The 24,640-nt window shown below is 57.6% G+C and overlaps 1 protein-coding gene across 4 annotated transcripts in view; it reads left to right on the forward strand.

The window, feature by feature from the left end:
• The window catches only part of PTK2B (protein tyrosine kinase 2 beta), an 85,057-nt gene that overhangs the window by 25,608 nt on the left and 34,809 nt on the right, over positions 1 to 24,640 (forward strand). For 3 of the 4 annotated variants that reach the window (XM_036405197.2, XM_036405194.2, XM_054518084.1), the window contains exons 3-20: positions 1,870 to 2,048; positions 3,234 to 3,321; positions 4,456 to 4,535; positions 7,179 to 7,241; positions 9,113 to 9,167; positions 12,395 to 12,535; positions 13,757 to 13,831; positions 13,943 to 14,044; positions 16,047 to 16,164; positions 17,179 to 17,218; positions 17,332 to 17,378; positions 17,599 to 17,652; positions 19,396 to 19,493; positions 19,590 to 19,674; positions 20,985 to 21,085; positions 22,451 to 22,566; positions 23,489 to 23,589; positions 23,697 to 23,786. In XM_036405197.2, coding sequence (XP_036261090.1) covers positions 1,870 to 2,048; positions 3,234 to 3,321; positions 4,456 to 4,535; positions 7,179 to 7,241; positions 9,113 to 9,167; positions 12,395 to 12,535; positions 13,757 to 13,831; positions 13,943 to 14,044; positions 16,047 to 16,164; positions 17,179 to 17,218; positions 17,332 to 17,378; positions 17,599 to 17,652; positions 19,396 to 19,493; positions 19,590 to 19,674; positions 20,985 to 21,085; positions 22,451 to 22,566; positions 23,489 to 23,589; positions 23,697 to 23,786 — 1,633 coding nt within the window. Of the gene's footprint in view, positions 1 to 1,869; positions 2,049 to 3,233; positions 3,322 to 4,455; positions 4,536 to 4,826; positions 4,852 to 7,178; positions 7,242 to 9,112; positions 9,168 to 12,394; positions 12,536 to 13,756; positions 13,832 to 13,942; positions 14,045 to 16,046; positions 16,165 to 17,178; positions 17,219 to 17,331; positions 17,379 to 17,598; positions 17,653 to 19,395; positions 19,494 to 19,589; positions 19,675 to 20,984; positions 21,086 to 22,450; positions 22,567 to 23,488; positions 23,590 to 23,696; positions 23,787 to 24,640 lie in introns of those variants that run through there. The other variant, XM_054518085.1, reaches the window with a different exon arrangement.

Raw genomic sequence — 24,640 nt, forward strand, 5'->3', positions numbered from 1 at the left:
GAGTGGGAACTTGGGGCTGGGATTGGGAATTTGGGGTTTGGATTGGGAATTTGGGGTTTGGATTGGGAATTCGGGGCTGGGGATTGGGAATTTGGGGTAGAAATTGGGAATTTGGGACTGGGAATTGGGAATTTGGGGCAGAAATTGGGAATTTGGGACTGGGAATTGGGAATTCGGGGCTGGGATTGGGAATTTGGGGCAGAAATTGAGAATTTGGGGGTGGGAATTGGGAATTTCGGTTTTGGATTGGGAATCCGGGGCTGGGATTGGGAATTTGGGGTTGGGATTGGGAATTTGGGGTTGGGATTGGGAATTCAGGGCAGAAATTGGGAATTTGGGGCTGGGATTGGGAATTTGGGGCAGAAATTGGGAATCCGGGGCTGGGATTGGGAATTCAGGGCTGACGTTGGGATTTTGGGGCTGGGATTGGGAATTCAGGGCAGAAATTGGGAATTTGGGACTGGGAATTGGGAATTTGGGGGTGGGAATTCGGGGTTTGGATTGGGAATTTGGGGCTGGGAACTGGGAATTTGGGGCAGAAATTTGGAACTCGGGGCTGGGACTGGGAATCCGGGGCTGGGATTGGGAATTTGGGATTGGGATTGGAAATGTGGGGCTGAGATTGGGAATTTGAGGTTGGGATTGGGATTTTGGGGTTGGGGTTGAGAATTCCGGGCTGAGATTGGGAATTCTGGGCTGGATCGGTTGGAGCCGCTTCCCCATCCCAAAGGGGCTCCGGGAGAGCTGGGATTGGGGCAAGGGCTGGAGGGGCAGGAGCCAGGGAATGGCTTCCAGTGGGAAAGGGGAGCTTGGGATGGTGGGATCCTGGGAAGGGATTCCCGGCTGGGCTGGGATTGATCCCGCTTTTTTCCCCCAGGAGTTGATCCTGTGGGATCCCCACTCCTCAGATCCCTGGGGTTTTTTCCCCTCAGGAGTTGATCCCTGTTTTTTCACCCTCCCCAGGAGTGGATGCCTCCTCACCAGACCTCTGTTTTTATCCCCCCATCCATTTCCCCAGGAGTTGATCCCTGTTTTCCCCCCCCAGGAGTGGATCCCTCCTCACCAGATCCCTGGTTTTCCCCATCTCCCCAGGAGCTGATCCCTGTTTTTTCCTCCCCATCTCCCCAGGAGCTGATCCCTGTTTTTTCCTCCCCATCTTCCCAGGAGTTGATCCCTGTTTTTACACACACCCACACACCCACACACCCCCCATTTCCCTAGGAGTGGATCCCTCCTCACCAGATCCCTGTTTTCCCCGCAGGAGGTGATCCCTGTTTTCCCCATCTCCCCAGGAGTTGATCCCTGTTTTTATCCCCTGTCCCCAGGAGCTGATCCCTCCTCACCAGATCCCTGTTTTCCCCCATCCCATTTCCCCAGGAGTGGATCCCTCCTCACCAGATCCCTGTTTTCCCCCCAACAGGAGTGGATCCCTGCTCACCAGATCCCTGTTTTTATCCCATTTCCCCAACATGAGTGGATCCCTGCTCACCAGATCCCTGTTTTCCCCCCTGCCCCCCCCCCCCCCCCCCCCCCCCCAACAGGAGTGGATCCCTCCTCACCAGATCCCTGTTTTTATCCCATTTCCCCAGGAGAGGATCCCTCCTCACCAGATCCCTGTTTTTCCCCCAACAGGAGTGGATCCCCGCTCACCAGATCCCTGTTTTTCCCCCAACAGGAGTGGATCCCCGCTCACCAGATCCCTGTTTTTATCCCATTTCCCCAACAGGAGTGGATCCCCGCTCACCAGATCCCTGTTTTTCCCCCAACAGGAGTGGATCCCTCCTCACCAGATCCCTGTTTTTATCCCATTTCCCCAGGAGTGGATCCCTGCTCACCAGATCCCTGTTTCCCCCCCCCTGTCCCCCACAGGAGGTGATCCGCTCGATCCTGCAGAGCGGCCGCGTGGGGCCGGCCATCCGCCTGCCCGGCTGCTACGGGCTGCGCCTCAAGCACCTCAAGTCGCAGCAGGAGCACTGGCTGCACCCGCGCCTCACCGTGGCCCAGGCGCGGCGCAAGTACGAGCGCCGGCACCCCGAGGCCGAGTGGAGGTGGGACACGCGCGCGCGCGCGGAGCGGGGCGCTGGCGTTGTCACCTTGGGCACCCGCTGGCACCCGTTGTCACCCTTTGGCACCCTTTGGCACCCATTGTCCCCGTGTCCCCGTTGTCCCCATTGTCCCTGTGTCCCCTTTGTCCCCTTTGTCCACTTTGTGCCCATTGTCCCCTTTATCCCCTTTGTCCCCTTTGTCCCCGTTGTCCCCCATTCTCCCCATTGTCCCCATGGGTGTCCCCTTTGTCCCCGTTGTCCCCGTTGTCCCCATTGGCCCCGTTGTCCCGTTGTCCCCATTGTCCCCATTGTCCCCGTTGTCCCCATTGTCACCCATTGTCCCCTTTGTCCCCATTGTCCCCTTTGTCCCCATTGTCCCCTTTGTCATCCATTGTCCCCATTGTCCCCTTTATCCCCTTTGTCCCCTTTGACCCCATTGTCCCCTTTGTCACTGTCGTCCCATTTGTCCCCCATTGTCCCCCATTGTCCCCTTTGTCCCCTTTGTCCCCTTTATCCCCTTTATCCCCTTTGTCCCCATTGTCCCCCATTGTCCCCCATTGTCCCCATTGTCCCCTTTGTCCCCTTTGTCCCCATTGTCCCCTTTGTCCCCGTTCTCCCCATTGTCCCCCATTGTCCCCTTTGTCCCCCATTGTCCCCTTTGTCCCCTTTGTCCCCTTTATCCCCTTTATCCCCTTTGTCCCCATTGTCCCCCATTGTCCCCCATTGTCCCCATTGTCCCCATTGTCCCCATTGTCCCCTTTGTCCCCGTTCTCCCCATTGTCCCCTTTGTTGCCGTTGTCCCCATTGTCCCCCATTGTCCCCCATTGTCCCCTTTGTTTGTCCCTTTTATCCCCACTGTCACCCTTTGTCCCCTTTGTCCCCTTTATCCCCATCGTCCCCTTTGTCCCCTTTGTCCCCTTTGTCACCCATTGTCCCCGTTGTCCCCGTTGTCCCCGTTGTTCCCATTGTCCCCATTGTCCCCGTTGTCCTCTTTATCCCCTTTGTCCCTATTGTCCCCTTTGTCCCCCATTGTCCCCCATTGTCCCCTTTCTCCCCATTGTCCCCATTGTCCCCATTCTCCCCATTGTCCCCATTGTCCCCTTTCTCCCCATTGTCCCCGTTGTCCCCCTTGTCCAGAATTGCCGCGAGTGGCGTTGGTGGCATCACGGGGGGGGGTTTGTGTCCCAGGTACGACCTCCAGATCCGGTACCTGCCCGAGGATTTCATGGAGAGCTTCAAGGAGGACAGGACCACACTGCTCTACTTCTACCAGCAGGTCAGGGCTGCTCCAGGAGCCCCCACATTCCCCAAATTCCCGAAATTCCCAAAATTCCCGAGGTTTTGGCGCCTCGGGGTGGCGGTGGTGGCACTGTCCTGGTGATGGGAGGGGGCAGCAAGGACGTGCAGGGGTGTTCATGGATGTTCAGGGATGTCCAGGGACATCCAGGGATCTCCAGGGACATCCAGGGCTGTCCAGGGACATCCAGGGACATCCAGGGATCTCCAGGGACGTCCAGGGACATCCAGGGCTGTCAAGGGACGTCCAGGGACATTCAGGGACATCCAGGGACATTCAGGGATCTCCAGGGATACCCAGGGACATTGAGGGACATCCAGGGATCTCCAGGGACATCCAGGAACGTCCAGGGCTGTCAAGGGATATTCAGGGACATCCAGGAACGTCCAGGAAAGTCCAGGGACATCCAGGAACATTGAGGGACATCCGGCGATCTCCAGGGACACCCAGGGAGATCCAGGGATGTTCAGGGACGTCCAGGGAAATCCAGGGACATCCAGGGACATTCAGGGATGTCCAGGGACACCCACGGACACCCAGGGACACCCACGGACATCCAGGGACGTCCAGGGACATCCAGAGAAGTTCCTGGACATCCAGGGATCTCCAGGAATGTCCAGGGACATTCGGGGACGTTCAGGGGATGTCCAGGGACATCCACGGACATCCAGGGAGATTCAAGAACATCCAGGGACGTTCAGGGACATCCAGGGACATCCAGGGATGGGGGAGGGTGTGGGCAGTGCCAGCATTGCCTGCCACCATCCCTGCCACCATCCCCGTCACCATCCCCTGCTGTCCCTGGGTGTCCCGGGTGTCCCCTGCTGTCCCCATTGTCCCCACGGTGACACTCTGTCCCTGGGTGACCCTGGGTGTCCCCTCCTAACCCCACTGTACCCGGGTGTCCCCACTGTCCCCTGCTGTCCCCGGTGTCCCCGGGTGTCCCTGGGTATCCCTGGGTGTCCCCTGCTGTCCCCATTGTCCCCACGGTGACACGCTGTCCGAGTCTCCCTGCTGTCCCTGGGTGTCCCCTGCTATCCCCACTGTCCCCCAGTGTCCCCGGGTGTCCCCCGGGTGTCCCCTGAGTGTCCCCGCTGTCCCCGCTGTCCCCAGCTCCGCAGTGAGTACATGCAGAACTACGCCAGCAAGGTCAGCGAGGGCATGGCGCTGCAGCTGGGCTGCCTCGAGCTCAGGTACGGTCCCCTGCTGTCACCTGTGTCCCCTGGTGTCACCTGTGTCCCCTCCTGTCCCCTGGTGTCACCTGTGTCCCCTGGTGTCACCTGTGTCCCCTCCTGTCCCCCTGTGTCCCCTCGTGTCCCTGGCGCTGCAGCTGGGCTGCCTCGAGCTCAGGTACGGTCCCCTGGTGTCACCTGTGTCCCCTGGTGTCACCTGTGTCCTCTGGTGTCCCCTGGTGTCCCTCTGTGTCCCATGTCCCTTGTGTCTCTGTGTCACTCTGTCCTTTTGTTCCCTCGTGTCCCTGGCGCTGCAGCTGGGCTGCCTCGAGCTCAGGTATGGCCTGGCACTGTCCCCTGCTGTCCCCCTCCTGTCCCCTGGTGTCCCCAGGTGTCCCTTTGTGTCCCTTTGTGTCCCCTGGTGTCCCCTCCTGTCCCCTGATGTCCCCTGGTGTCCCCTGATGTCCCCTGGCCCTGTGTCCTTGTGTCTTTCTGTCTCTGTGTTGTTTTGTCCCTGTGTCCCCTTGTCCCCACGTGTCCCTTGTCCTCTTGTTCCCGTGTGTCCCCTTGTGTCCCTCTGTCCTTGTGTCTTTGTGTCCCCATCTCCCCTGGCCCTGTGTCCCCTTGTCCCCATCTCCCCTGGCCCTGTGTCCCCTTGTCCCTGTGTCCCCTGGCCCTGTGTCCCCTTGTCCTCATGTGTCCCCTGGCCCTGTGTCCCTGTGTCCCCTTGTCCCCATGTGTGCCTGTGTCCCTGTCCTGGTGTCCCCTGTGTCCCCTGTCCCTGTGTCCCGATGTCCCCATGTCCCCTGTGTCCTTCTGTCCTTGTGTCCTTGTGTCCCTGTGTCCCTTGTTCCCATGTGTCCCTGTGTCCTTCTGTCCTTGTGTCCTTGTGTCCCTGTGCCTTTTTGTCCCCATGTCCCCTGTCCCTGTGCTCGTGTGCCCCTGTCCCCCTGTGTCCCTTGTCCCCATGTGTCCCTGTCCCCATGTGTGCCTGTGTGCCTGTGTCCCTGTCCTGGTGTCCCCGGTGTCCCCCTGTGTCCCTTGTCCCCATGTGTCCCTGTGTCCTTCTGTCCTTGTGGGGATGGGCAGGGAAGTTCCAGCTCCTCTGGGGGTGGCAGGAGGACCATGGGGGACATGGAGGGACAGAGGGGACATGGGAGACACGAGGGACATGGGGACATGGGGGACACGGGGGATGGGGGGGATGTGAGGGACATGGGGGACATGGAGGGACATGGGGGACATGGGGACGCGGAGGGACATGGAGGGACATGGGGACGTGGAGGGACATGGGCGATGTGGGGACATGGAGGGACATGGGGACGTGGAGGGACATGGGCGATGTGGGGACATGGGGATGTGGGGGTCATGGAGGGACGTGGGGGGACATGGGGACATGGGAGACACTGGGGACATTGGGGACATGGAGACAAGGGGGTCATGAAGGAAATAGGGGACATGAAGACATGGGGACATGGAGGGACGTGGGGACATGGAGGGACATGGAGGGACATGGGGGACATGGGGACGTGGAGGGACATGGGCGATGTGGGGACATGGGGATGTGGGGGTCATGGAAGGACATGGGGGACATGGGGACATGGGAGACACTGGGGACATTGGGGACATGGAGACAAGGGGGACATGAGGGACATGAGGGTGTGGAGGGACATGGGGACATGGAGACAAGGGGGTCATGAAGGAAATAGGGGACATGAAGACATGGGGGACATGGAGGGACATGGAGGGACATGGAGACAAGGGAGTCATGGGGGTCATGAAGGGACATGGAGGGACATGGGGGGACATTGGGACATGAGGGACACAGGGATGTGGGGACATGAGGGACATGAGGGACATGGGGGGACATGGAGGGACGCGGAATATGGAGACAGTGGGGACATGGAGGGACATGGAGGATGTGGGGACATCCCACACCAGGGACATGAGGGACATGGGGACATGGAGGGACATGGGGGATGTGGGGACACGAGGGACACGGAGGGATGTGAGGGACAAGGGGGATGTGTGGAAGGACATGGCAGGACATGGAGACAAGGGGGACATGGGGACATGGGGGACATGGGGGGACATGGGGACATGGGGCCACGGGGACACGGTGGCACGTGTCACAGGCTGGTGTCCCCATGTCCCCAGGAGGTTCTACAAGGACATGGGGACATGGGGACATGGGGACACGGGGACATGGTGGCACGTGTCACAGGCTGGTGTCCCCGTGTCCCCAGGAGGTTCTACAAGGACATGGGGACATGGGGACATGGGGACACGGGGACATGGTGGCACGTGTCACAGGCTGGTGTCCCCGTGTCCCCAGGAGGTTCTACAAGGACATGGGGACATGGGGACACGGTGGCACGTGTCACAGGCTGGTGTCCCCGTGTCCCCAGGAGGTTCTACAAGGACATGGGGGGACATGGAGGGACATGGGGACATGGGGACATGGGGACACGGGGACATGGTGGCACGTGTCACATGTGTCCCCAGGAGGTTCTACAAGGACATGGGGACATGGGGACATGGGGACATGGGGACATGGGGACATGGTGGCACGTGTCACATGTGTCCCCAGGAGGTTCTACAAGGACATGGGGACATGGGGACACGGTGGCACGTGTCACATGCTGGTGTCACATGTGTCCCCAGGAGGTTCTACAAGGACATGCCCCAGAACGCGCTGGACAAGAAATCCAACTTCGAGTTCCTGGAGTGAGTCCAGCCCGGAGCCACCGCCCGACCCCGGGGCTGGGCACGCGCGGGGGGCCTTCCTCACCTGCCTCATCTTCATCGTCTGCATCGTTCTCCTCGCCCTCCTCACCTTCATCATCATCATCCTCCTGCAGCTCCTCATCCTCCTTATTTTCCTCATCCTCCTCACCCTCCTCATCTTCATCGTCTGCATCGTTCTTCTCATCCTCCTCATCTTCATCATCATCATCCTCCTGCGGCTCCTCATCCTCCTTATTTTCCTCATCCTCCTCACCCTCCTCATCTTCATCGTCTGCATCGTTCTCCTCACCCTCTTCATCTTCATCATCATCATCCCCCTGCGGCTCCTCATCCTCGTCCTCCTCACCTTCATCATCCTCCTGCAATTCCTCATTTTCCTCATCTTCATCATCCTCCTGCAGCTCCTCATCCTCCTCACCTTCCTCATCTTCATCATTCTTCTCATCCTCCTCATCTTCATCATCATCCCCCTGCGGCTCCTCATCCTCGTCCTCCTCACCTTCATCATCATCTTCATCATTCTTCTCATCCTCCTCTTCTTCCTTCCTTCCTCCTCATCTTCATCATCCTCCTGCAGCTCCTCATCCTTCTCACCTTCCTCATCTTCATCATCATCATCCCCCTGTGGCTCCTCATCCTCGTCCTCCTCACCTTCATCATCTTCATCATCTTCATCATTCTTCTCATCCTCCTCATCTTCATCATCATCCTCCCGTGGCTCCCCATCCTCCTTATCTTCATCCTCCTCCTGCTACTCCTCATCCTCCTCATCTTCATCATCTTCCTTATCTTCTTCCTCATTCTCCTGCTTCTCTTCATCCTCTTCATCCTCTTCATTCTCCTGCTACTCCTCATCCTCGCTCAACTCCTCATCCTCCTCATCCTCCTCATCTTCATCATCCTTATCCTCCTCATTCTCCTCCTCCTCATCTTCCTTATCTTTCTCCTCATCCTCCTCATCCTCATCGTTCTCCTGCTGTTCCTCATCCTCCTCACCCTCAGCATCCTCCTCATCCTCCTCAACCTCCTCATCTTCATCATCCTCCTCATTCTCCTCATCCTCCTCATCCTCCTCCTGCTACTCCTCATCCTCCTCCTCATCCTCCTCATCTTCATCATCCTCCTCATCCCCCTCATGTTCATCATCCTCCTGCTTCTCCTCATCCTCGTCATCCTCTTCATCCTCCTCCTCATCCTCCTCATCTTCATCATCCTCGTCATCCTCCTACTACTCCTCATCCTGCTATTCCTCATCCTCCTCACCCTCAGCATCCTCCTCATGCTCCTCATCCTCCTCATCTTCCTCATCTTCATCATCCTCCTCATCTTCCTCATCTTCCTCCTCATTCTCCTGCTGCTCTTCATCCTCCTCATCCTCCTCATCTTCTTATCCTCACTCATCTTCATCATCCTCCTCGTCTTCATCATCCTCCTCATCCTTCTCATCTTCATCATCCCCGTCATCCTCCTGCTGCTCCTCATCCTGCTGTTCCTCACCCTCAGCATCCTCCTCATACTCATCATCCTCATCCTTCTCATCCTCCTCATCTTCCTCATCTTCACAATCCTCATCCTCCTAATTCTCCTCCTCCCCATTCTCCTCATCTTCATCATCATCCTCATCCTCCTTATCGTCATCATCCTCTTCACCTTCCTCATCCTCCTCATCTTCATCATTCTCCTGCTACTCCTCCTCCTCCTCATCCTCATCTTCCTCCTCATCTTCCTCCTCATCCTCCTGCTGCTCCTCATCCCCGCTCACCTCCTCATGCTGCCCGGTTCCTCCGGAGCTGCCCCTCATCCCCGCTCCCGTTCCCGCTGACGTTCCCGGCGTTCTCTGCCCGCTGCAGGAAGGAGGTGGGCCTGGACCTCTTCTTCCCCACCCAGATGCTGGAGAACCTCAAGGTGAGGGGCACCCGGGCGTGGCACGGCCGCGGCGCCCGCGGCGTGTGTCACCGCGCCCCTGTGGGTGTGTCCCTGTGGGTGTCCCTGTGTCTGTGTGTCCGTGTGTGTCCCTGTGTGTGTGTGTCTGTGTGTCCGTGTGTCACCGCGCCCCTGTGGGTGTGTCCCTGTGGGTGTCCGTGTGTGTGTGTGTGTGTCTGTGTGTGTCTGTGTGTGTCTGTGTGTCCCTGTGTGTCCCTGTGGGTGTCCGTGTGTCCCTGTGTGTCTGTGTGTCACCGCGCCCCTGTGGGTGTGTCCCTGTGGGTGTCCGTGTGTCTGTGTGTCCCCGTGGGTGTCCGTGTGTCTGTGTGTCCTTGTGTCTGTGTGTCCCTGTGGGTGTCCCTGTGGGTGTCCCTGTGTCTGTGTGTCCCTGTGTCTGTGTGTCCCTGTGTCCTTGTGAGTCCCTGTGTGTCCCTGTGTGTGTCCATGTGTCTGTGTGTCCATGTGTCTGTGTCTCCCTGTGTGTCCGTGTGTGTCCTTGTGTGTCCCTGTGTGTCCGTGTGTGTCCGTGTGTCCCTGTGTCTGTGTGTCCACGTGTGTGCGTGTGTCCCTCCCTGTATGTCCGTGTGTCAGTGTCCGTGTGTCCACGTGTCCCTGTGTGTTCATGTGTCCGTGTGTCCTTGTGTGTCCATGTGTGTCTGTGTGTGTCCGTGTGTCCATGTGTCTGTGTGTCCGTGTGTCCCTGTGTATCCATATGTGTCTGTGTGTCTCTGTGTGTCTGTATGTCCCTCTGTGTGTCTTCCTGTATGTCCCTCTGTGTGTCTGTGTGTCCCTGTGTGTGTCCATGTGTCTGTGTGTGTCTGTGTGTCCATGCGCGTCCCTGTGTGTCCCTCTGTGTGTCCATGTGCCCACGTGTGCCTGCGTGTGCCTGCGTGTGCCTGCGTGTATCCGTGTGTGTCCATGGTGTTCATGTGTCCCTGTGTCCCTCTGTGTCCCGATGTGTCCGTGTGTCCATGTGTGTGTCCATGTGTCCGTGTGTCTGTGCGTGTCTGTGTGTCCCTGTGTGTCTGTGTGTCCCTCTGTCCATGTGTGTATCTATGTGTGTATGTGTGCCCCTGTGTGTCCGTGTGTCCCATTGTGTCCCTGTGTCTGTGTCCATGTGTGTCTCTGTGTGTCCATGTGTCCGTGTGTCCCTGTGTCCGTGTGTGTCCCTGTGTGTCCCTGTGTGTCCGTGTGTCCATCTGTATCCGTGTGTCTGTGTGTCCATGTGTCCATCTGTGACTGTGTCCATGTGTGTTCCCGTGTGTCCGTGTGTGTCCCTGCGTCCCTGTGTGTCCGTGTGTGCCTGTGTGTCTGTGTGTGTCCCTGTGTGTCCGTGTGTCCCTGTGTCCCTGTATCTGTGTTTCTCTGTGCGTCCCTGTGTCCCTGTGTCTCCATGTGTGTGTCCGTGTGTCCATGTGTGTCCCTGTGTCCCTGTGTGTCCGTGTGTCCCTGTATCTGTGTTCCTCTGTGTGTCCATGTGTGTCCCTGTGTCCCTGTGTGTCCGTGTGTCCCTGTGTGTTCATGTGTCTGTGTGTCCACGTGTCCATGTGTGTCCCTGTGTGTCCGTGTTCCCATACCCAACACTGCGTCCATCCCTCCATCCCCAAATCCAACACCGTGTCCATCCCGCCATTCCCAAATCCAGCATCCCGGTGTTCCCATATCCCACACTGCCCCCAGTCCCAGTGATCCCAAATCCAACATCGCGTCCATCCTGCCGTTCCCAAATCCAACACCCCGTTCCTGTACCCGGTGCCCCCAAACCCGACGTCGTGTCCATCCTGTTCCCATATCCCACACCGTCCCCAGTCCCAGTGTTCCCATATCCAACACCGCGTCCATCCCGCCGTTCCCAAATCCAACACCCCGTACCCATACCCCACACTGCCCCCATCCTGACCTTCCCAAACCCGACATCGTGTCCATCCCCGCCGTTCCCAAATCCAACACCCCGGTGTTCCCATATCCCACACTGCCCCCAGTCCCAGTGATGCCATATCCAGCACCGTCCCCAGTCCCAGTGTTCCCATATCCAACACTGCCCCCAGTCCCAGTGATGCCATATCCAACACCGTCCCCAGTCCCAGTGTTCCCATATCCAACACTGCCCCCAGTCCCAGTGTTCCCATACCCAACCCCGCGTCCATCCCGCCGTTCCCAAATCCAACACCCCGTTCCCATACCCCACACTGCCCCCAGTCCCAGTGTTCCCATATCCAACCCCGCGTCCATCCCACCGTTCCCAAATCCAACACCCCGTTCCCATACCCCACACTGCCCCCAGTCCCAGTGTTCCCATATCCAACACCGCGTCCATCCCGCCATTCCCAAATCCAACACCCCGTTCCCATACCCCACACTGCCCCCAGTCCCAGTGTTCCCATATCCAACCCCGCGTCCATCCCGCCGTTCCCAAATCCAACACCCCGTTCCCATACCCCACACTGCCCCCAGTCCCAGTGTTCCCATATCCAACACCGCGTCCATCCCGCCATTCCCAAATCCAACACCCCGTTCCCGTATCCCACACTGCCCCCAGTCCCAGTGTTCCCATACCCAACCCCGCGTCCATCCCGCTGTTCCCAAATCCAACACCCCGTTCCCATACCCCACACTGCCCCCAGTCCCAGTGTTCCCATACCCAACCCCGCGTCCATCCCGCCGTTCCCAAATCCAACACCCCGTTCCCATATCCCATCCTGCCCCCAGTCCCAGTGTTCCCATATCCAACCCCACATCCATCCCGCCATTCCCAAATCCAACACCCCGTTCCCATATCCCATACCGCCCCCAGTCCCAGTGTTCCCATATCCAACCCCGCGTCCATCCCGCCGTTCCCAAATCCAACACCCTGTACCCATACCCCACGCCGCCCTCATCCTGACCTTCCCAAACCCGACACCGTGTCCATCCCCGCCGTTCCCAAATCCAACACCCCGTTCCCGTACCCGGCGTTCCCAAACCCGACATCGTGTCCATCCCCGCCATTCCCAAATCCAACACCCTGTTCCCGTATCCCATACCGCCCCCAGTCCCAGTGTTCCCATATCCAACCCTGTGTCCATCCCCGCCGTTCCCAAATCCAACACCCCGTTCCCGTACCCGGCGTTCCCAAACCCGACACCGTGTCCATCCCCTCCGTTCCTGTATCCGCCACCCTATTCCCGTATCCCGCGCCGATCCCGGTGTTGCCGGTGTTGTCCCGCCAGCCGCGGCAGCTGCGGAAGATGATCCAGCAGACGTTCCAGCAGTACGCGCTGCTGCGGGAGGAGGAGTGCGTCCTGAAATTCCTGCACACCCTGAGCGCCTTCGCCCCCATCGACCAGGAGAGCTTCCGGTGCCAGCTGGTCGTGAGTGCCCGGAAAAATGGGAGACCGGGGATTTGGGGATGTGGGGATGTGGGGATGTGGGGATTTGGGGATGTGGGGATGTGGGGATTTGGGATGTGGGATTTGGGGATGTGGGGATTTGGGATGTGGGGATTTGGGGATTTGGGATTTGGGGATGTGGGATTTGGGATGTGGGATTTGGGATAGGGGATATGGGAAAGGGGATATGGAATGTGGGATATGGGATAGGGGATGTGGGATATGGGATATGGGATATGGAATGTGGGATGTGGGATAGGGGATATGGGATGTGGGATATGGAATGTGGGATGTGGGATATGGGATGTGGGATATGGAATGTGGGATAGGGGATAGGGGATATGGGATGTGGGATATGGTATATAGGGTAAGGGATATGAAGTAGGGGATATGGCATATGGAATGTGGGATTTGGGATATGGGATATGAGATAGGGGATAGGGGATATGAGATATGGGATGTGGAATATGGGATGTGGGATGTAGAATATGAGATTTGGGATATGGGATATGGGATGTGGGATATTGCATATGGGATATGGGAATGGGATATGGGATTTGGGTATATGGGATTTTGGATAGGGGATATGGGATATGGGATATGGGATATGGAATGTCAGGTATGGGATTTGGGATATGGGATATGGAGATGGGAGGCCACCAGGATGTTCCTGATGGTGATGTCCCTGGGATTTGGGATCCGTGGGATAATGGGATGTGGGATTTGGGATATGGGATATGGTATAAGGGGATTTGGGATATGGCATAATGGGATATGGGATAATGGGATAATGGGATAGGGGATAGGGGAAAGGGGTTATCGGATGAGGGATAGGGGATATGGGTAGGGGATATGGGATGTGGGATGTGGGATAGGGGATATGGGATGTGGGATGGGATGGGATATGGGATATGGGATATGGGATATGGGATATGGGATGTGGGATGGGATATGGGATGTGGGATGGGATATGGGATGTGGGATGGGATGGGTTGGGATGGGATGGGATATGGGATATGGGATGGGATGGGCTGGGCTGGGCTGGGATACGGGATGGGATACGGGATGGGACGGGACGTGGCGGACGGAGACGGAACGGGGCGGAGCGAGCCGGAGATGGGATGAGGGCGGGGCTGGGGTCTGACCTGACCCTTGGGAACGCCCCTCATCCCAAATCCCCGCCCCGGCTCCTGCTGCCCGCAGCAAGGATGGAACATCACCGTGGACCTGGTGATCGGCCCCAAGGGCATCCGCCAGGTGACCAGCGAGGACACCAAGGTGGGAATGGGAATGCCAGGCTGGGAACTGGGAACTCCCCCCCGCCGCGGGCTCGGGCGGGGGTGAAACCTCCCCCGGATGGAATTCCCGAGGAACTCCCCCCCTTCCCAGCCCACCTGCCTGGCGGAATTCCGGGATATCAAATCCATCCGGTGCTCCACCACCGAGGACGGGCAGGCCCTGCTGCAGCTGGGGCTGGGCGGGACCCCCCCGGTGAGGAGCTGGGGAGAATTCCCGGGAATGCCGTAGCTCATATCCCATGTCCCATATCCCACATCCCATATCCCATGTCCCACATCCCACATCCCACATCCCACATCCCACATCCCACATCCCCTATCCCATATCCCACATCCCATATCCCCTATCCCATATCCCACATCCCCTATCCCACATCCCATGTCCCATATCCCACATCCCATATCCCATATCCCACATCCCATATCCCATATCCCATATCCCACATCCCATTTCCCCACATCCCACATCCCACATCCCATATCCCACATTCCATTTCTTACATCGCATATCCCATATCCCACATCCCCTATCCCACATCCCATGTCCCATATCCCATATCCCACATCCCATATCCCATGTCCCCTATCCCACATCCCATATCCCATATCCCATATTCCACATCCCCTATCCCACATCCCATATCCCATATCCCATATTCCACATCCCACATCCCATATCCCACATCCCCTATCCCACATCCCACGTCCCACATCCCACATTCCATTTCTTACATCGCATATCCCCTATCCCACATCCCACATCCCAGATTCGCATATCCCATATCCCTTATCCCACATCCCATATCCCATATCCCCTATCCCACATCCCATATCCCCTATCCCATATCCCACATCCCATATCCCACATCCCCTATCCCACATCCCACATCCCATATCCCACATTCCATTTCTTACATCGCATATCCCCTATCCCACATCCCATATCCCATATCCCACATCCCCTATCCCATATCCCCTATCCCACATCCCATATCCCCTATCCCACATCCCATATCCCATATCCCACATCCCATATCCCATATCCCCTATCCCACATTCCATATCCCATATCCCACATCCCACATCCCATATCCCCTATCCCATGTCCCACATTCCACATCCCACATCCCACATCCCAGATCCCAGATTCCCATATCCCACATCCCATATCCTACATCCCATTTCTTACATCACGTCCCCTATCCCATATCCCATATCCCATATCCCATATCCCGCATCCCACATCCCATATCCCACATCCCATATCCCATGTCCCACATCTTGGGTGCCATCCTGGGTGTCATGGAATCCTGGGAGGGGTGGTTATGGAAAACTGGGATCGTGGAGAAGGGGTGACCCTGATCCATGGGATGCCGGCATGGGATCAGTGATGGGATCGGGGTGAAGGGGTGACCCCGATCCATGGGATACCGGGATGGGATCAGTGATGGGATCGGGGTGAAGGGGTGACCCCGATCCATGGGATGGCAGGATGGGATCGGGGATGGGATCGGGCAGAAGGGGTGACCCTGATCCATGGGATGGCGGGATGGGATCAGGGATGGGATCGGAGTGAAGGGGTGACCCCAATCCATGGGATGGCAGGATGGGATCAGGGATGGGATCGGAGTGAAGGGGTGACCCCGATCCATGGGATGGCGGGATGGGATCAGGGATGGGATCGGAGTGAAGGGGTGACCCCGATCCATGGGATGGCGGGATGGGATCAGGGATGGGATCGGGCAGAAGAGGTGACCCCAATCCATGGGATACCGGGATGGGATCAGGGATGGGATTGGGGTGAAGGGGTGACCCCCATCCATGGGATGGCGGGATGGGATCAGGGATGGGATGGAATTGGGGTGAAGGGGTGACCCCGATCCATGGGATGGCGGGATGGGATCGGGGATGGAATTGGGGTGAAGAGGTGACCCCAATCCATGGGATGGCGGGATGGGATCAGGGATGGGATTGGGGTGAAGGGGTGACCCCGATCCATGGGATGCCAGGATGGGATCAGGGATGGGATTGGGGTGAAGGGGTGACCCCCATCCATGGGATGGCGGGATGGGATCGGGGATGGGATGGGATTGGGGTGAAGGGGTGACCCCGATCCATGGGATGGCGGGATGGGTGGGTTGGGATCAGGGAGAAGGGGTGACCCCGATCCCGTGCTCCCATCCCGGCATTCCCAGTCGCTGTCGATCCGGACGTCGTCGCTGGCCCAGGCGGAGAACATGGCCGACCTGATCGATGGATACTGCCGGCTCCAGGGGGGAACGGAGACCTCGCTCATCGCCTTCCCCGGGAAAGGTGGGGATGCGGCGGGGTGGCCTGATGGGATCCATGGGATCCATGGGATCCATGGGATAATGGGGTATGGGACTGGGATGGGATCCATGGGGTGGGATCCATGGGGTGGGATCCAGGGGATGGGATAATGGGATGGGATGGAGAGAAAGGATGGAGATGGGATAGGATCCATGGGATAATGGGATAATGGGATAATGGAATTCAGGGGATGGGGTGGGATAATGGGATGGGATGGGATGGAGAGAAAGGATGGAGATGGGATAGGATCCATGGGATAATGGGATAATGGGATAATGGAATTCAGGGGATGGGGTGGGATAATGGGATGGGATCAGATCATGGGATGGAATGGGATCCATGGCACGGGGTCATGGGATGCAATCCATGGGATGGGATGGGATGGGATGGGATTGGGACGGGACGGGATGGGATGGGATCATGGAATGGGATGGGATTGGGATGGGATCAATGGGTTGGGATAAGGAGTTGGGATTAATGGGATAATGGGATCATGGGATTAATGGGATGGGATCATGGGATGGGATTGGGATGGGATTAATGGGATGGGATCATGGGATGGGATTGGGATGGGATAATAGGATGGGATGGGATGAGATGGGATTGGGATGGGATCATGGGATGGGATCATGGGATGGGATGGGATCCATGGGATGGAATGGGATGAGATCAATGGGATGGGATCCATGGGATGGGATCATGGGATGGGATGGGACAGTGGGATGGGATCCATGGGATGGAATGGGATGGGACAATGGGATGGGATGGGATCCAGGGCATTGGATGGGATCCATGGGATAGGAATATAGGTAGTGTTGGAATGGTGTGCAGAGGATGGGATGAAGATGGGGTTGGGATTGGGATTGGGATTGGGATGGGACTGAGATGGGATTGGGATGGGATTGGGATGGGATTGGGATGGGATTGGGATGGGAATTGGGAATTGGGAATGGGAATTGGGAATGGGGATGGGACCTTTCCCCGCCCTCCCCGCAGACCGCGAGAAGCGGATCAGCCTCCCGCAGATCCCGGCCCCGTGAGTGATCCCCAGCCCTTTTCCCGGGATTCCCCATCCCCGGCGCGGGGCCGGGATCCCGTTCCCCACCCCACATCCCCCGTCCCGCTCCCTGACCCTCTTCCCACCCTCAGGAATCTCGGGGAGCGGCTCTCCACGCTTTCCCACAGCACCAGCGGCGGTGAGTCCCCGTTCCCACCCGTCCCCGTTCCCACCATCCCGCTCCGGGGCGCGTTCCGTGCGGGATTCGGGAACGCTGGACACGCCCAGCTCTTCTCCAGAGGGTTGGGATGCATCCCAGCGTCCTGCGGGGAGCACCGGACCCTCTGGAGATGCTGGAAGACCTCCCACGCCCCGCCGAACCTCCTGATCCCATTCCCGCGTCCCGTTCGCTCCCCCAGATTCCGAAATCTACGCGGAAATCCTGGACGAGTCCTCAAGGCCGAGATCTGGAAGTAGGTGGCTCCCGTGGGAATTCTGCGGCCGAGGGGTCCCAGTCCCTCCTGCCCCATCCCAAATTCCCGTCCCGGCCTCACCAAAGCTCCCAGAAGGTCCTGGGGGAGCTTGGGATGAGGTGTGAGGCAGGATCCATGGATCCATGCGGGAACGATGGAGACGGGAGGATCCATGGATCCTCATAGTTCCTCATGGATCCTCATGGATGGAGAGGGCAGGATCCATGGATCTTCATGGATGGAGAGGGCAGGATCCATGGATCCTCAGGGATTCTCATGGATCCTCATGGATGGAGAGGGCAGGATCCATGGATCCGTGTAGGAATTTTGGAGGTGGGAGGATCCATGGATCCTCATGGATCTTCATGGATGGAGAGGGCAGGATCCATGGATCATCAGGGATCTTCATGGATTGTCATGGATGGAGAGGGCAGGCTCCATCGATCCATGTGGGAATTTTGGGGAAGGCAGGATCCATGGATCCTCATGGATCTTCATGGATGGACAGAGTAGGATCCATGGACCTTCATGGATGGAGAGGGCAGGATCCATGGACCTTCATGGATCCTCATGGATCCTCATGGATGGAGATGGGAGGATCCATGGATCTTCATGGATCCTCATGGGTCGTTATGGATGGAGAGGGCAGGCTCCATCGATCCATGTGGAAATTTTGGAGAAGCCAGCATCCATGGATCCTCATGGATCTTCCTGGATGGAGATGGGAGGATCCATGGATTCTCATGGCTCCTCATGGGTGAAGATGGGAGCATCCACGGATCCATGTGGAAGCTCTGGCGATGGGAGCATCCATGGATCCATGTGGCTCCTCATGGATGGAGATGGGAGCATCCATGAATCCATGTGGAAACTCTGGCGATGGGAGCATCCATGGATCCTTGTGGGAACTCTGGAGATGGGAGCATCCATGAATCCATGTGGAAGCTCTGGAGATGGGAGCATCCATGGCTCCTCATGGCTCCTCATGGGTGGAGATGGGAGGATCCACTGATCCATGTGGGAACTCTGGCGATGGGATCCTCACGGATCCACGTGGAAGCTCTGGAGATGGGATCCTCACGGATCCACGTGGAAGCTCTGGAGATGGGATCCTCATGGATCCATGTGGGAACTCTGGAGATGGGATCCTCACGGATCCATGTGGAAGCTCTGGCGATGGGATCCTCACGGATCCATGTGGGAACTCTGGCGATGGGATCCTCACGGATCCATGTGGAAGCTCTGGCGATGGGATCCTCACGGATCCATGTGGAAGCTCTGGAGATGGGAGCATCCACGGATCCATGTGGAAGCTCTGGAGATGGGATCCTCACGGATCCATGTGGAAGCTCTGGCGATGGGATCCTCACGGATCCATGTGGGAACTCTGGCGATGGGATCCTCACGGATCCATGTGGAAGCTCTGGCAATGGGAGCATCCACGGATCCATGTGGCTCCTCATGGGTGGAGATGGGAGGATCCACGGATCCATGTGGAAGCTCTGGCGATGGGATCCTCACGGATCCATGTGGAAGCTCTGGCGATGGGATCCTCATGGATCCATGTGGAAGCTCTGGAGATGGGATCCTCACGGATCCACGTGGAAGCTCTGGCGATGGGAGCACCCACGGCTCCTCACGGGTCCTCCTGGAGCCCACGGAGACGCCTGCTGGCCACGGGCATCTCCCGGCCGCTCGTCCCCACGCCCCACGCTCACGGAGCGTCCCCGTGCCCCGTTCCAGCGCAGCCCTTTGGCATCCGCCGCGACGCCGTGGCGCTGGGCCGCATCCTGGGCGAAGGCTTCTTCGGAGAGGTCTACCAGGGCACCTACACCACGCCCGTGAGAGCCCAACCCCAACCCCGATCCCAAAGCCCAGATCCCCAGCTCCGGGCTGCCCCATTCCCGCTTTTCCCCTCTCCTGTTCCCCCCCGGCAGAAGGGGGAGCGCCTGGACGTGGCCGTCAAGACCTGCAAGAAGGACTGCAGCCCCGAGAACCGCGAGAAGTTCCTCAGCGAAGCCGGTACCGCGCGCAGGCGGCGGCACGGGGGGGCTTTGGGGTGCCTGAGGGTCCCTTTGGGGGATTTTTGGGGGGATCCTGAGGGTCCTTTTGGGATTTTTGGGGCTGTTCTGAGGGTCCTTTTGGGGTTCCTGAGGGTCCTTTTGAAATTTTGGGGTTCCCAAGGGTCCTTTTGGGGTTCCTGAGGGTCCTTTTGGGATTTTTGGGGGGTTCCTGAGGGTCCTTTTGGGATTTTTGGGGCTGTTCTGTGGGTCCTTTTGGGATTATTGGGGTTCCTGAGGGTCCTTTTGGGGTTCCTGAGGGTCCTTTTGGGGTTCTTTGGGGTTCCTGAGGGTCCTTTTGGGATTTTTGGGGCTGTTCTGAGGGTCCTTTTGGGGTTCCTGAGGGTCCTTTTGGGGTTTTTGGGGTTCCTGAGGGTCCTTTTGAAATTTTGGGGGTTCCTGAGGGTCCTTTTGGGGTTTTTGGGGTTCCTGAGGGTCCTTTTGGGATTTTTGGGGTTCCTGAGGGTCCTTTTGGGGTTTTTGGGGCTGTTCTGAGGGTCCTTTTGGGATTCCTGAGGGTCCTTTTGGGATTTTTGGGGTTCCTGAGGGTCCTTTTGAAATTTTGGGGGTTCCTGAGGGTCCTTTTGGGGTTTTTGGGGATCCTGAAGGTCTTTTTGGGGTTTTTTGGGGGATCCTGGGGATCTTCATGAGGTTTTTTGGGATCCTGAAGGTCCTGGTGAAGATTTTTTGGGATCCTGAAGGTCGTTTTGGGGTTTTTTGGGGGATCCTGGGGATCTTCATGAGGTTTTTTGGGGATCCTGAATGTCCTGGTGGAGATTTTTTGGGATCTTGAAGGTCCTTTTGGGATTTGGGGGGATTCTGAAGGCCTTTTTGGTATTTTTTGGGATCTTGAAGGTCCTTTTGGGACTTTTTTTTTATTCTGAAGGTCCTTTTGGGGTTTTTGGGGATCTTGAAGGATCTTCATGAGTTTTTTTGGGATCCTTGAAGGTCTTTTTGAGGTTTTTTGGGGGATCCTGGGGATCTTCATGAGGTTTTTTGGGGATCCTGAAGGTCTTTTTGGGTTTTTTGGGGGATCTTGAAGGGTCTTCATGAGTTTTTTTGGGATCCTGAAGATCCTTTCGGGGTTTTTTTGGGGATCCTGAGGGTCCTGCCGGGGTTTTCTTGGGGATCCCAAAGGAACGAGGAGCCCCTTGGGAATTCAGGATGGAGGACGGGGGAGTTGATCCATGCCCAGAATCCTGGGACAGGATCCCAAAAAGCCCCCGGATCGGGGGGGAGGGAGGGAATTCCACCTCCGTGCTTTCCCCTCAGTGCTGATGAAGAAGCTGGAGCACCCCCACATCGTGAAGCTCATCGGCATCGCCGAGGACGAGCCCACCTGGATCATCATGGAGCTCTACCCCTACGGAGAGGTGAGACAGCCCCGGCCCCGATCCCGATCCCGATCCCGGCCCCGATCCCCATCCCGTTCTCGTGGATGGAGACAGCGGGAGCCATGGATCCATGCGGGAATGATGGAGAGGGCAGGAGCCATGGATCCTCATGGATCCTCATGGAAGGATCCATGGATACTTGTGGATCTTCATGGATGGAGAGGGCAGGATCCATGGAACGTCATGGATGGAGAGGGCGGGATCCATGGATCCTCATGGATCTTCGTGGATTCTCATGGAAGGACCCATGGATCCTCATGGATTGTCATGGATCTTTCTGGATGGAGAGAGCAGGATCCATGGATCCTCATGGATGGAGAGGACAGAATCCATGGATCCTCCCAAATCCTCATGGATCCTCATGGATGGGGAGGGCGGGATCCATGGATCCTCCCAAATCCTCATGGATCCTCATGGATGGGGAGGGCAGGATCCATGGATCTTCATGGATCCTCATGGATCTTCATGGATTCTCATGGGTGATGTGGGCAGGATCCATGGATCCTCATGGATGGGGCCTGCAGGATCCATGGATCCATGTGGGAATTTTGGAGAGGGCAGGATCCATGGATCCTCATGGATCTTCATGGATGGAGAGGGCAGGATCCATGGATCCTCATGGATCTTCATGGATCCTCATGGATCCTCATGGAAGGATCCATGAGATCCTCATGGATCCTCATGGATCTTCATGGGTGAAGAGGGAAGGATCTATGGATCCTGATTGATGGGGCCTGCAGGATCCATGGATCCATGTGGGAATTTTGGAGAGGGCAGGATCCATGGCTCCTCATGGATCCTCATGGATGGAGAGGGCAGGATCCATGGATCCTCATGGATCTTCATGGATCCTCATGGAAGGATCGTCATGGATCTTCATGGATCCTCATGGATCTGCATGGGTGAAGAGGGCAGGATCCATGGAATGTCATGGATGGAGACGGCAGGATCCATGGATCCTCATGGATGGAGATGGGAGGATCTATGGAACGCCATGGATTGTCATGGATGGAGAGGACAGAATCCATGGATCCTCCCAAATCCTCATGGATCCTCATGGGTGGGGAGGGCGGGATCCATGGATCCTCCCAAATCCTCATGGATCCTCACGGATGGAGAGGGCAGGATCCATGGATCCTCATGGATCCTCATGGATTCTCATGGATGGGGAGGGCGGGATCCATGGATCCTCATGGATCCTCACGGATCCCCACGGATGGGCAGGGCGGGATCCATGGATCCCCACGGATCCCCACGGTTGGGCAGGGCGGGGTCCGTGGGGGGGTGCCGCGGTGTGTCCCGCCGTTCCGGGGCTGATCCCGTGGGGAACGTGCTCCCTTGCAGCTGGGCCAGTACCTGGAGCAGAACCGGGCGGGCCTGGCCGTGCCCACGCTGGTGCTGTTCGCGCTGCAGGTCAGCAAGGCCCTGGCCTACCTGGAGGCCATCAGCTGCGTCCACAGGTGAGCCCCGGGATCCGGGATACGGGATTCGGGATTCGGGATTCGGGATTCGGGATTCGGGATTTGGGATTCGGGATTTGGGATGGGGCCGGAGCCCCATGGAATTTTGGGGTGATGGGGGGGGGGTGGTGGGAGATGGGGCCGGGGGCAGGGGTGGGGAGGGGGGTGGAGGCTCTGGGAGCTGCGTGGGCTGGGTGAGGCTGCTCCTGCTCCGGCCCATCTGCAGCCGTCCCATCATCCCATCATCCCAAAATCACATTATCCCAATATCCCAGTATCCCAATATCCCAATATCCCATCATCCCGTTATCCCATCATCCCGTTATCACAATATCCCATTATCCCATCATCCCGTTATCCCAATATCCCGTCATCCCATCATCCCGTTATCACAATATCCCATCATCCCATCATCCCATCATCCCATCATCCCGTTATCCCAATATCCCATCATCCCATCATCCCGTTATCCCATCATCCCATCATCCCATCATCCCAATATCCCATCATCCCAATATCCCATTATCCCATTTCCCCAAATCCCACATCCCAAATGCCAAATCCCATGGATCCCATGGATCCCACTGATCCCAAATCCCAGGGACATCACTGTCCGGAACATCCTGGTGGCCTCTCCTCTCCATTAGCATATCCCATTGTCCCATTTTCCCATTTTCCCAAATCCCAAATCCCAAACCCCACATCCCAAATGCCGGATCCCATGGATCCCATGGATCCCACTGATGCCGAATCCCAGGGACATCGCCGTCCAGAACATCCTGGTGGCCTCTCCTCTACATTATCCCATATCCCATTTTCCCAAATCCCATTATCCCATTTTCCCAAATCCCAAATCCCACATCCCAAATGCCAAATCCCGGATCCCATGGATCCCACGGATCCCACTGATCCCAAATCCCAGGGACATCGCCGTCCGGAACATCCTGGTGGCCTCCCCGGAGTGCGTCAAGCTCGGCGACTTCGGCCTCTCCCGCTACATCGAGGATGAGGAGTACTACAAAGGTGGGATCCCTCCCGCGGGATCGGGCGCCGGGGATCCCCTGGGATCCCCAGGGACGGCCGGGGATGGGGGAAACGCGGGATCGGGATCATTCCCGGCCTCGTTCCAGCTTCCGTCTCCCGCCTCCCCATCAAGTGGATGGCGCCCGAATCCATCAACTTCCGGCGCTTCACCACGGCCAGCGACGTCTGGATGTTCGGTGAGAGAGGCGGGAACGAACGGCGGGAACGAATGGCGGGAACGAATGGCGGGAACGAATGGCGGGAATGGCGCGCGGCCGGCACTCGGAATGAGGGGGGTGGGATCCCGGGATTCAGAATCGGGGGGTGGGAGCCCGGGACTCAGCATCGGGGGGTGGGAGCCCAGGATTTAGAGGGGGATCCTGGGATTCAGCATCGTGGGGTGGGATCCTGGGATTCAGAGGGGGATCCCGGGATTCAGAACTGTGGGATCCTGGGATAGAGAATCGTGGGGTGGGATCCCAGGATTCAGGATTGGGGGATCCTGGGATTCAGAGGGGGATCCTGGGATTCAGAATCGTGGGATCTGGGGATTCAGAGGGGGATCCCGGGATTCAGAGTGAGATTCTGGGATTTATCATTGTGGGGTGGGATCCTGGGATTCAGAGTGGGATCCTGGGATTCAGAGGGGGATCCTGGGATTCAGAGGGGGATCCCGGGATTCATCATCTTGGGGTGGGATCCTGGGATTCAGAGTGGGATTCCAGGATTCAGAGTGGGATCCCGGGATTCAGAATCATGGGATCCCAGGATTCATCATCTTGGGGTGGGATCCTGGGATTCAGAACTGTGGGATCTGGGGATTCAGAGTGGGATCCTGGGATTCAGAATCGTGGGATCCCAAGATTCAGCATCATGGGGTGGGATCCCGGGATTCATCTGCTTCCCATGGCATGGAGGGGATCCTGGGATTCCTGTGATTCCCGTGGCATGGAACGGGATCTTGGGATTCAGAATGGGATCCTGAAATTCATCATCATGGAGTGGGATTCTGGGATTGATCTGCTTCCCGCGGCGTGGAACGGGATCCTGG

The sequence above is a fragment of the Molothrus ater genome, chromosome 32 (assembly GCF_012460135.2).
Source record: "Molothrus ater isolate BHLD 08-10-18 breed brown headed cowbird chromosome 32, BPBGC_Mater_1.1, whole genome shotgun sequence".
Taxonomy (NCBI): Eukaryota; Metazoa; Chordata; class Aves; order Passeriformes; family Icteridae; genus Molothrus; species Molothrus ater.